This window comes from Cydia splendana, chromosome 11 (genome assembly GCF_910591565.1).
Source record: "Cydia splendana chromosome 11, ilCydSple1.2, whole genome shotgun sequence".
NCBI classification, from domain to species: Eukaryota; Metazoa; Arthropoda; class Insecta; order Lepidoptera; family Tortricidae; genus Cydia; species Cydia splendana.
This window is the reverse complement of record NC_085970.1, coordinates 14,966,174-14,979,750: the sequence shown is the minus strand read 5'-3', so window position 1 is coordinate 14,979,750 and position 13,577 is coordinate 14,966,174. Positions and strand designations below refer to the sequence as shown.

The following is a 13,577-nucleotide window of genomic DNA, read 5'->3' as shown; positions in this document are numbered from 1 at the left end:
GCCGCCGCTTTAATTTTTATTTTTTGCCAAAATATTCATACAAATCCTAAGGTTACAATACCTAAGGTTAAGTAGAGACCACAGTAGGTTCAGAACCGTACTCTGACCCAAAAGCATAAACGACTCTATGACGATAAACATCGCCAGGCTTCAAGATCGGACTAGGGAACTTCTCATGGTGCACCGCATCTGGGTACTTCTGAGTTTCCAGACAGAAAGCTCCGTGTCGTCTGTAGCCGACGCCGCCTTTGCCGACGAGGGCGGCGTCGGTGGGAGCTGGGAGGAAGTAGCTGGTGTAAAGTTGGACGCCGGGCTGGTCACTGTAAACCTCGAGGTAGCGGCCGGAGGGAGGGTGGACGACGCGGGAGATGTAGTGGAGATCCTGAAAGGGAAATTCAGTGTTTGATACGTTTTTGGAGGATGAGAGATAATGTCAAATTAATAACATATCAAGATAAAATTGTGTAACTTCGAATGTGCTCCTGTACCTAGGAGCAGTTGGCGCTATTGTCAGGCACCATTCAAAAAAGGAGTCAGGACGCTATTTCCCAATGGAATTCAGAATGAAAACTTGGCGATAACACCACATTAAAATCCCACTGTGGCCATTTTGATGCCAAACTGACTTAGGAATTGGGAATTGAGTGGACTGTTTCACAGAACTTTATTACAACCCGAAGGTACCGAATGTAGCTTAAATATTGCTTTCATATGGTGGTATTCCACCTATCCAATTTGTTTGTCCAATGTGTATTCCATCTCACATTTTGCTTAATGAGAGAGTGAGACGCAATGACATTGGACAAAGAAACTGGACAGATGGAATGCCACCCATAGACAAGAGCTGAGACCAACGTTTGTCGTCAGCTCACGATGCTCGACAAAGCCTGTTACCTCCTTCCCAAACGTAGTAATGCAGAAGTTGTCGTCAAATAGCTTGGGGTTCTTAGATATGATGTCGCCGAGTCGCTTCGGCGTGCGCAGGTCGAACGGCGTGCCCCCCACGTTGGTCAGGCGACCGGTCGGGATGGAGTTTTCATCGGTTTCAGTGATTCTGGAAAAAAAGGTACACTTTTTAATACTTAGGATTTTTTGTAGTTTGTTTCTTGGAATCACCTAGCTTCTAATAAATAATTAATTAATGTGGGATGAAAAAGATTGACTGGTTGACTGACTGGTTCAAGTTATGGGAGACAAAAACCTTGAATACACTTGCGCAGCTAACGCTATGACCATGAGTAGTTATATTTTCTATGCGTTTAGATTTAGACCTCTCGCTCATCGTAGCGTTCATCCCGATTGTTTTACGTTCCCCAAACCCATAATTTTATGCACATTTGATTCCCATGATTATTTAATTCCTATCAACATTGCTTACCTCTCAAGCCTTTATAAGGCAGAGCTCTCAAGCCTTTATAAGGCTTTATAGATTTTGAACTTTATTTCAAAGTGATAGTTTTCAATTTTGCATAATTTCTGATACCCTTAATATGCCTTATAAAGAGTTAACGCTATAGGTACAGTCAGCAGCAGAAGTTGCTAAGCGGGCGAGGTGTTCCAAATGATCTTGACGTGACTTTATTGTTAAGAAAATAAGAACGTGTCAAGGTAATTTTGAACACCTCACTCGCTTAGCAACTTCTGATGCTGACTGTACTTCACTTATAGACTTATACATTGACAGCGTATGCCTTAACAAGTAGGTTACATATCAGAATACCGAAAATCGATTTACCTAATGTTGAATCACCTATGCTCGTTTCACCTATTTTTTTAAATACCTAATGACCAATTAACCTAAGCTCATAACACCTAATGAACGAATTACCTATTGCACGTTTCACCTACAATTGGTTTACCTAAGCTCAGAATACCTATGCTCGATTTACCTAAAGTTGAAACACCTAATACTCGAAATACCTAAAGCTAATATACCTAATACATGAAACACCTAATGTTGATATACCTAATGCACGAAATACCTAAACTCGGTATTCCTAATGATCGAATTGCCTAAACTTAACATATCTACTGCACGAATTACCTAAAGTCGGTATACCTAATGATCAAATTACCTAAAGTTAACATACCTAATGAACGAAATACCTAAATTCGATACACCTAATGCATGAAATACCTGAACTCGATGCACTTAGTGAACAAAATATGTACCTAAAATCAAAAATATAATTATTGTTTAGTAGAATATTATTAGGACATAAGTACTTACAACATTTGGTATAATTTTTTTAGCCAAATCATTCAATTGACTTACTATTTTTTATTATAATATAAGGTCTAGTCATTATAGCGTGTTAGGTTAACTGCGACCAAACAGTGCCAAAACCGACTTTTATTTCATCGTCATGATGTTAACTTACAAAAATTAAGTTTTTGATAAGATAAGATAACTAATTTTGTATTAGACTTCAGAAATCATTCTACTACCTAAAAAGTAGCGTTTCAAAAAGTGTATTTTTAAGTTGTTATCCAAACAAACAGTTTCTACTGTAAGGTTGGGAAATCATACGATTTATTGGGTGGAGTTGCCACTTGATCATTCGGCAAAATGATATGAATTTTGTACTAGGTATATAGACTTTAGGTATTCCGTGCATTAGGCATATCGACATTAGGTAATGCGTGCAGGAAGTATATCAACTTTAGGTATTTCGTGCGATAGGTTTAACAGTTTTAGGTATTTCGTCCATTAGATAAATCAAATTTAGGTACATCGTTAATTAGGTATATCAGCTTTAGGTGTATCGTCCATTAGGTATATCAGCTATAGGTGATTCGTGCATTAGGTACAATAGCTTTAGGTGAAACGTGCAGTAGGTAAAACGTGCATTAGGTATATCGTGCATTAGGTATTTCGTCCATTAGGTTATTTAAGCTTAGGTATTATAAACTTAGGTCAGTCAATGTTTAGGTAAAATTATTGATAGGTAATTTAAAAATAGGTGAATCAAGCATAGGTGATTCAACATTAGGTAAATCAGTTTTCGGTATTCTGATATGTAACCAACAAGTAGATAGGTTACTACAAGTTGCTACAAGTAATACAATAACATTTCTTGGCGCTTTGAACACCAATATTTACGACAACTTTAGGCACTGGTTAAACTTACTTATCAGCAAATAAAGCGACCACATGGTTCATCAACTCCTGAGCCCCCCCATCATGTCCAGCCAAGTTGAAGTACGAGTGGTTAATCAGATTCACGACCGTTTTCTTCGTAGTCATGGACCGGAAGTCCACGTGGAAGCGATCGTCGTCTGTCAGCTCGTATGTGACGCTGGTGACCAGGTCGCCGGGATAGCCCTCCTCGCCGTCGGCGGAGAGGTAGCTGAAGATCACTTTGTTTCCGTCGACTGTCGTGTGCCAGTTTACCTAGAATTATCACAGACTATAGCTTTTGCCCACAAGTTCCCTTTAGGGGATTAGAGTCAGTAATGCTGTTGTACCATTTGACACTCAAATTTTTTGATGCCCTAATATAATGTCAAAATGCTGGTAATTGTTACAAAGTCCACTCCACTTGTCATACTTCCCTTAGGTACGTTAAATAGTTATAGATGTACACCTACCTTTACCGTACGGCAGGGCTCTCCAAACCCCGGCCCGCGGGCCAAATCCGGCCCGCGAAGCGGTCCTATCCGGCCCGCGGGAGCCAGGCTCCAGGTGTTCAGCCCTAACAACAGCAGCAACCAGATACACCCTCCCCCTCCTCGGCGCCGACGGTGGCCCGCGCGAAAACAGGTAAAAAAGTTTGGAGACCCCTGCCGTACGGTAAAGGTATCGTTAACAGAACCGAATTGGCATCATCATAATCCTATGATCCGTTAACATAACATCCGTTCGCTAACAATACTCACGAGTGCCAGAAAACACAACTTTATTGTTAAGGTATTAAAATACACAATCAGATATTTCTTAGCAACGTTCGTTTATGAATGTACAGTCTTCATCAGAAATATCGAAGCCTGACAAGCACTTTAACGTCTTGAAAATACAGGCTTTGTGGAGATATTTTTGAAGACCTTGTCCGTTCCGATATATCTGAGGGCTACTGTACGAAGCTTCACGGTCATCTACAGACATGATCGACACTTTGTATCTTAGCTTGCAGGGACATGATAAGACCTCACTTTGTCAAACCCCACGATCCCGCCATGCAAATGATTCTCCCCTATATTCTTCGCTAGCTTGTACTGAACGCCTTCTATCTCGAACTGGGCGCGCGCTATGCTGTTGGCGCAGCGCCCCACCGTGGCACCGAAGTACGGCACGTTGCGCTGGACGTAGCCAAAGACTCGTCAAGGCCTACATCCGCATTGTCAACTGACCTTGTCAAACCCCACGATCCCGCCATGCAAATGATTCTCCCCTATATTCTTCGCCAGCTTGTACTGCACGCCGTCTATCTCGAACTGGGCGCGCGCTATGCGATTGGCGCAGCGCCCCACCGTGGCGCCGAAGTACGGCACGTTGCGCTGTACGTAGCTGTCTACATCGTCGAAACCGAGGGCGATATCGGCTATCTCACCGTTCTTGTCGGGTACCTGGAAATTTTGGATATATCATCTTTAATTGATTATTAAATTCTGATGCCCCCCTTGGACCATGAACAAGGGGGCCCCTGCTAGTATACTTAGATGCCTCCTGCCAACACTGTGGCGAGGAGGAGACTAGCTTATACTTACAGCAGAATGTGTTATGTACGTGGCGACGCGATGAATTCGGTATTAGATAAATTAGATGAAAGGAAACTAAAGGACGTTGAACTGAAAGATGTCCTTCTGTTCTGCAGAAGTACGGGGAACCAGTCATCAACTGCCTGCCTGTTTCCCGCCGGGCTTATTGAAGTGAAAACTTCTTTAGCGGCGCTGGGCTCTTTTTGAAGTGGGGAAAAAAATGATAAACTCGAGACAGCGTAACGCGATCACGTGACCGTAACGTTTAGATGGCCACTCATTTAGATGGCATTTAAATCAATAAAGAAAAACACAATGACATTACATGAAAAAGGTTCTAATCTTGTACGGGTTGAAATACGAGGATCTCACAGTTACCTACATTCTAACTTTATATCACTCAAATATAATTCAATAAAGCTACATCTTGATGAACTCGCTAATAAAAGTGAACTCTAGTACTGGTGAATAAAACTCAAAATATCATGACCAAATATATTTAGATGCGAGGTCTGCAAGGTAACTTTACAATTTCTATTCGAATTTTAAACAAACAATTAACGGTACAAATTTGAATTTCGAATTTTAAACAAGATCACTGACCAGCAAATTCGGAACTAAAGTTTTTCAATAGAAAGGAAGATGGGTCAATTATACATAGTGCTGCACACATTTTGGACTAGTCATTGAGTTTTCACTTCTGTCGGCACTCCCAGAGTGCAACCCGTTGTTTTTTTTTACACTAAATCTACAGTAGGTACAACCAAGCAAAACTCTGTGTTCCGTCATCACGCGTCTTATCTGTGTTCATCCCAAATACCGTTATTTTTTCAAACTGTTAAAGCTGGCTTGCCAAAGTATAGCTACTTACTTTGACAGACTGTATGATGGCTCCATACGAGATGACAGTGACAGAGACGCCGGTCGCAGAATACCACGTGAACCGTCGAACCGTCTCCTTCTTGAAGGGGGTCGCCTGTTCTTCCACTAGTCGCACCATGGTGAGATTGTCCTGGTTCTTTGCTGAAAAACAAGTTTTTAACAATTTTAATAACAATTCTTCCGTGAGAAATATTAAATATATTAAGAATGGGTCACTCACGTATTAACAATTAGAATTTGTTACTATTATATATAAGGTTAGATGGGGTAAGAAAAGCATTGGGCCAAGATAAACACTTGTTGAGAATCCACATAAGTACTCATTTTTATCAATGTAAGGTGTGGGCAGTCTTAGCTTACTTATTTCTCTATACTTATGCCAAACTAACTAACTAATATGGCTCAGCGACCCAAAGAGGATCATGGCCTCCGAAACGAGAGCACGCCACTTTTCCCGATCCTGCGCCGCTTCCTGCCAAATATCGGCTTGAAGCTGACGCAGATCCGCTTCCACACTGTCTCGCCTGTCTCCCCAGCGGTATCTGGGCCGACCTACCGGGCGGCCACCAGTCAGTCTTCCCAGGTACGCCCTCTTGGCAGCCCGATCCTCCCCATTCTTAATAGGCGAAGTCTGTGGGATTTCGCTTCGCCGATGATATTCGGTCCGGCCACCAACTCCTCGATTGTCTATATGCCAAAACTAACAACTAATTGAAAAAGGGTTCTGAAGAGGGTAATTTATTAGTTCTCTTTTCTAATTTCGTTTCTCGTTTGGGGTTGGCCGTTATCTATTCCTTTTCGTTTGCCTTTTGTAGATTTTCTGTGTTAATTTTTAAGTTAGTTGGAAATATTGAATTTGAAGAACTGGTCTTTAATTCTAAGACTTACTTTTATGCCTTTGAAAACACGCTTCACTTAAGCAGAACATGAGTAGACAATACCCATACCTAAGTGGATAATTAAAAAGACACAACAGTCTTCGGTTTCAATTCCAATGGCTAATGTTTAAAGCAACTTCCGCTGAATTGCAATATTGATATAATTGATCAAAAGACTTTATTCTTTTTATTGTATCTACCATCTACCTGAAATAAATATATAGTTAATAAAATTGATCAAGTATATGTACATATGTAGTAGGTACAGTCAATTTTAAAAGTAGCGGATGAAACAATGTGCCATAAGTATCTGCCACCCTCGAATACTTCTCCAATTCGATATTCCTACTGATGTATCTCGTATAGTTTACGTTCAGAAGTAGGTATAATTTGTTATACATGTAGATAGAGTTACCCAAGAAAAACTGCAGCGATTTTGATAGGATACGCAATGTAAGTGTTATCGAACGAGCGAACGAAGCGAACGAAGTTCTTATCGAACGAGCGAGCGAAGCGAACGAAGTTCTTCGAACGAGCGAGCGAAGCGAACGAAGTTCTTACATTCCACTTGGGACACGCGGCTGGCTAGGGGCACGTCCCGGCATTTCGATGTTATTAAGCTGAACTATTAGAGGATAGTTTGACACTCAAGAACTTAAGTAAATTTGTTCTGATTTAAATTAAATTGGGGAAACGTGTAGTTGAGGGCATTATATTTTAGTCATTAAATTATGAGCAGGCTCGATCAAGGGGTTATTGAGCTAGAAGAGCTTAGAAGGCTAAAAAGCTATTTGTGAGGGGTCTTGCTATTCTGGTCATCTTTTTGCAAGAAAGTATGTCGTCGAGTCGAGTCGAGTTTGGTATCAAATTAAAGTGCTCGGCTTGCACTTTTATAATATCGTTTTTAAATTTACCATTTTGAAATAATTAGCAAGATAAAAATAAACATAATATAGGTATTTGACATTTGACAGGAAATATTTCGGCTTACCACAGATACAGTATCAGTTAAGGGCTCCACAGACCTTGTAATATATACACGCAATTTTTGATCCATTGCCGCCTATAGTGGGACATACAATAGTAGAAATAAAATAAAATGGAACTCTAAAATTTCCATACTATAGTCGGTCAAACAAGTTTATCAGTAGAAAAGGGCGCGATATTCAAATTTTCTATGGGACGATAACCCTTCGCGCCTACATTTTTTAGCCGCTTTTTCTGCTGACGGAAATGGCTTGACAGACTATAAATTGTTGCCATGTGTAAGCATTTTACGTCAAATATGTGACAGCTACGTAGAAAGTGGCGCCCTCATTTATTAACCGACTTCCAAATCTCAAAAGGAGGAGATTCGATTGTAATTTTTTTTATATTTGTTACTCCATATCTCCGTCATTACTGGACCGATTTTGAAAATTATTTTTTTGATTGTATGTATATGCATACAGATTGGTCCCGTTTTTGTCAAAACCCAGTTCTGATGATGGGATCCATGAGGAATCGAGGGAACTCCTCAAATCTTAAAGGCATACATATAGTGATTTATGTGTTTTATCAACAAATCAAGCACATACATTCAAAAAAGTGACATTTGATGAAGTGGAACTGCTGATGACGATCAGAACGGAACTCTTCAACGAAGCATAGTTCACGTTTGGCGATTTGTCCTCTTCGTTATGTTTGTTAGGCAAGTTAAGTTTTTGAGCCACATTTTTGTCAAGCTCTAGTTCTGATGATGGTATCCATGAGGAATCGAGGGAACTCCTCAAATCTTAAAGGCATGCGTATAGAGATTTGTGTATTTTCATCAGAAAATCAAGAATTTACATTAAAAACTGTCGCATTTGATGAAGTGGAACTGCTGATGATGATCAGAACAGAACTCTTCAATGTACACGTATGGCGATTTCGAATTTTGATTTTGACGGAACTCTGGCCCTGGAGCCAGACCTGACCCGGATCCGGGCTCTTATCTGGACCTGAACCCGGACCTGGACCCGGACTTGGACCTGGACTTGGACCTGGACCAAGACCTAGACCTGGACCTCGACCTGGACCTTTTCCTGGACTCGGAACTGGACCCGGACCCGGACTCGGACCCGGACTCGGACCTTGACCCGGAAAACCACTGATACCTAAGCTAAATAAACCACTATGATTACCTACCATAAAATGTAGGTATAAAGTATAATGATGCCAAACTTACTAGCCCCTCCCGCTCAAACCGCTACACCGCACCGCACGCGCCGTTAAGTGGGTTAGGTTAGGTTTGAACTGCGATCCTCACAGAACCGAAAAAAAAGTGGGTTAGGTTAGGTTAGAACTGCGAGCCTTACAGAAACGAAATGCTACTAGAAAAGTGGTTTTGGTTAGGTTCGAACTGCAATCCTCACAGAACCGAACTGCTATCAGAGAAGTGGGTTCGTGAGGTGAACTGCGACCCTTACAGAAACGAAATGCTGCTGACCTACTAGAAAAGTGGGTGGTTTTACCTCCTTTTCTACATAGTGCACCATCTATGTAGGTACAATAATCTTTCACCGGCCCCCATAGAAGTCGGTATTTTTTTTCTTGAAAATTATTTTCTACTATTTTATGTCGAACTATACGAGTAAGTAGGTGCAACAAAGTCAATCGCTCTATATAATTTTTTGCAAACCGCGAGTTCTCAGTTCGGGGCGAACTACTAGTTTATACGTCATAATTTCATAGAAGTGTGACGTTTAAGATAATACTGTCCGGGCCGGAGCTTCCGGCGCTTACTTTTCTATGACATGACAGGTGATCACGTAATGATTTCCATAGAAAACGATGCGCCGGAAGCTCCGGTCCGGACACGGCCGGTCTAACGTAAGTCGTCCTTTAGTCTGATAGGTACGTTACTTTTCATGCTGACTGTACCAAGCCCTATAAAGATCTTATCATGTTGCTTATCAAGAATGATCTGAGTGAAATGACATAAGCGCTATCGTTTTCAAGTGTTAGGCTTAAGTTAAGTACGTTACGTGACGTTACGTTGCAAATACATAAGACCTACCGATGGTCAATTAAGACTTTTGTTGTCAATAAGTATTTATCAGAAAACGAGGGAATTAAACAATAGTTATTTGTTTTACAAGGGGGCAAAATTGTTGTTTAACCGCTCGTACAAATATTGATACCCGAGCACGTGAAAGAATCCAAAATGGAATCTTGAGCGTTGTGAGGGTTTCAAAGCACGAGGGTTAAACAAGATTTTGACCACACCAACACGAAGAAAATATTAACTGTAAGATATCAAACAAAATCAAATCCAAATGAATGTTATTAAATATTTTAATTATTTAAAATCATCATTTAAAAGTCAATTCTACCAGTAAACATAAGAAAACAACTCAATTTGATTACTTTGCCTCACATGTGAATAGGATGCAACTTTGCTAGATATCAGTTTTTGAACAATCAAGAGAGCTTTTACCAGTTGGTGTGGTGAACATTACTTCATTGTTAACAACGACAAGTGCAGTTTTATCGCCTGCAGTTAATTGTGTGATGAATGACCACGAACGAGTTCATGACCTCGGTGGCAGCATGGTTCCATTTTTATCGCCTGTCACTAATGCCCGTCACTTTCGCACTTACATACTTGTTAGAACGTGACAGGCAATAAAAATGCGACCGTGCTACCGGGCTCATCGTCCATCATACGTGGTACTCGTACGTGGTGAATAGGTAGAATACCAGAGCGTGATTCTGATTTAAAAAAAAACAGTTTACGGTTTTGATCTCATTTTGATACGACCTTGAAGATCGCTCACGAAATTAAGTGAGAATCGTGCGTGAGATGCGCGTCAGTCACCCAGACGATCGTCGTGTCAAAATAAGTTCACAACTATCAAATTGTTAAATTAGAATTAACCTCCAGGATCCGACTCTGAGGCAGGTATAGGCAGGGGCATGGTCTAATAAAACATGGTCTTCTATTCCCAGAGTGACACGGGCCTACGTCACAATAACATTGCCACTTTATTTCAACATAACATGTTACATGGGTACATTATAGCTATGGTTAATAAGTTAAAATATTTCTTTATAATTTTATAATTTTCATTTATAATGTATTTTATCTTAAATTTTAAAATAACACGTCATTTTTAATTATTCGTTAGCAATATCTTCCGATTCACGAAAGAAATTTCAGACGTTCGGGTAATTCTGTTTACATTACTGGCAACACAGGATAGCGCTGTCACATTTGACAATTCGGATCTAGATAACTTCATGCCCTGACCGTCATCCTTGTCGAACGCGTGTTAATTGTTATTTCCTTCTCGCTCAGTGTCAGCAGTCGCAGTGTTTTCCAAACTTTTCACGTCGTAAGCTAGGTAATTAATGTGTAACTGTGAATTAGTTTTTTAAACGTTTGTCTTGTATAGATAAATAAAGTTTAATTTAATACATTAGATTTGTTTTATTTTACTATGTTTCTACATGAATAACTTAAAATTAATGCCATTAAAATAATTTTCACCGTTGGTTAAAATTCTCCCACATTTTAAAGTTTGAGAACCTGTAAACAGCATGATGACGTAGGCCCGTGTCAGTTAGGTCATACGCGAATCTCGGAATAGAGTACCAGGCGGAGTATATTATTATACCATGGGCAGGGGTACGAAACTCCTGACATCGGCCAAACTCGGCTCCGCTCGGCTCAGCATTGCTCCGAGCAATTATTAGGATTGACACAACTTGACTTGCCTTTGCGTGCATGACCACAGTACGACCATGGTATAATAATATACTCCGCCTGGTACTCTATTCCGAGATTCGCGTATGACCTAACTGACACGTGTCTACGTCATCATGCTGTTTACAGGTTCTCAAACTTTAAAATGTGGGAGAATTTTAACCAACGGTGAAAATTATTTTAACGGCATTAATTTTAAGTTCTTCATGTAGAAACACAGTAAAATAAAACAAATCTAATGTATTAAACTAAACTTTTTTATCTATACAAGACAAACGTTTGAAAAACTAATTCACAGTTACACATTAATTACCAAGCTTACGACCTGAAAAGTTTGGAAAACACTGCGACTGCTGACACTGAGCGAGAAGGAAATAACAATTAACACGCGTTCGACAAGGATGACGGTCAGGGCATGAAGTTATCTAGATCCGAATTGTCAAATGTGACAGCGCTATCCTGTGTTGCCAGTAATGTAAACAGAACTACCCGAACGTCTGAAATTTCTTTCGTGAATCGGAAGATATTGCTAACGAATAATTAAAAATGACGTGTTATTGTAAAATTTAAGATAAAATACATATAAATGAAAATTATAAAATTATAAAGAAATATTTTAACTTATTAACCATAGGTATAAAATGTACCCATGTAACATGTTATGTTGAAATAAAGTGGCAATGTTATTGTGACGTAGGCCCGTGTCACTCTGGGAATAGAAGACCATGTTTTATTAGACCATGAGTACGACCACAGATAAGATAGTGGCTTGAATTTTGACAAGCCTAAATAGCCGAAAGGGATAGTGCCAAATATTAGAAAAGGACAGCATGATTCGCCCCTTTACCGCTGTCAAACTTCGGTTTTGTAGGAAGTTTCCTTTCTGTACGGCATCGGCAGTACTATTATTTATTCTGTGATTCCAAATCGATCCAGCCAAGAGATATTGGGGAACATACGTAAGCACATACAAATAACAAACAAAACAACACAAATTACACCACACCTATTCTTATCATTATGTCAAGTACCTACCTACTAGCTAGTCTAGCTACTTGACAATGACAACAACAGGTACTTAAAAATTGTATGTGAAGATAGCGTCACCTGACACAATCATCATCTCAACTTCATATTATATTACAATCATCTTCATCAATTAGGCGCCTACCTACTTTAAGCATTGGGCATGTAAAAATAGGTACCATCACTAACCTTATTGCATCGAAATAAGGACTGCTAATAATGTCAGTCTAAGCTCTTGGTACTTGTGTTTACAGCTACTTACTGTTATTAAATAACTCGTACTGTTTAAAACTACCGTAAACGCACCCAAATATAATCCAAAAGCACCCAACTTTTGAATGCCAAAGTTCTATGTCCAAGTCAAATTATGTTCACTCAAACAAAACCAAAAAGAACATTGGAATTTACACTTATTTACGTATTGAACTTAATGGACTATAGTTGTAGTACTTATAGGACTATTATAGCTGAGTGGTTATACGGTACACTATATTTACGAAAATAAATAAAGAATGAAACACTTACCGGCCGTATGTGACACGACAACTGTGTATGACAGAAGCAGCCGAGCCGGCAGTTTATAAACTGTGAAGTTGGCCGCACAGGCCGCACTTGATAACAATGATAACACAGTAGTAGAAGAGCCGGCCGCAAATTTTCTAACCGACTTGATACCACGATGAAATGCACAATGGTTTCCCATAAAAGTGATGCTAAGATAGGGTTGCCATACGTCCCGGTACGCCGGGACATGTCCCGGTTTGAAGCATGGTGTCCCGGTATCCCGGCCGATAAGCAAATTGTCCCGGTTTTAAAGATCATAGTAACTATTTACTTATCTAGTAGGGGGCTGGACTTGGTAAAAAAAATTCACAGATTTCGTGCCTCACACGACTATCGAGCACATTGGAAATGAATCTACGGAATTCGAAAAAATATTGTCGCTGAGCGACGAGAAAGTCTGGATAAGGAAAAAGTTACAAAATAAAACTACAACGTTGAATGATAATTATTTTATTCTTAGACTAACACAAGTATCCGGGACATAACGCATGTGAACAAACAAATTGCAAAATTTCCACACGCGTATCCAAGTTTGAATAATTGTCGCCGTGGCGCATAAGTATAGGTACATATTTCATTTTTCGATTAATAAGCAGGATATATTAATGTTCAAAGTACAAGAAAATTATTACACGGCAAATCCGTAGTCATCTCGAGAAGTGGTGATCGGCAGCGGCCCATTTGCTGCAAGATATGAAATTTTCTTGACAGCAGTTTGACGCGACGAGAGATGACCATAACAGCGTTTGTCTATGTTGCACCAAACCTGAGTTCCAATAGGTACTACCAGGGTTCAGCAT

The 13,577-nt window shown here is 39.9% G+C and overlaps 1 protein-coding gene and 1 long non-coding RNA gene across 2 annotated transcripts in view; one reads left to right on the top strand and one right to left on the bottom strand.

Annotated features, from left to right (window-relative positions):
• The window catches only part of LOC134794986 (uncharacterized), a 207,723-nt gene that overhangs the window by 27,096 nt on the left and 167,050 nt on the right, over positions 1–13,577 (top strand). The gene's annotated exons all lie outside the window — the stretch shown is intronic.
• LOC134794820 (galactose mutarotase-like) lies at positions 44–12,757 on the bottom strand. Its single transcript, XM_063766617.1, has 6 exons — positions 12,739–12,757; positions 5,570–5,721; positions 4,351–4,566; positions 3,132–3,394; positions 895–1,054; positions 44–382 (listed from the first exon to the last, which is right to left on the bottom strand). The coding sequence occupies exons 2-6, from the start codon at positions 5,696–5,698 to the stop codon at positions 68–70; spliced, it is 1,083 nt and encodes a 360-aa protein (XP_063622687.1). The 5' UTR covers positions 5,699–5,721; positions 12,739–12,757; the 3' UTR covers positions 44–67.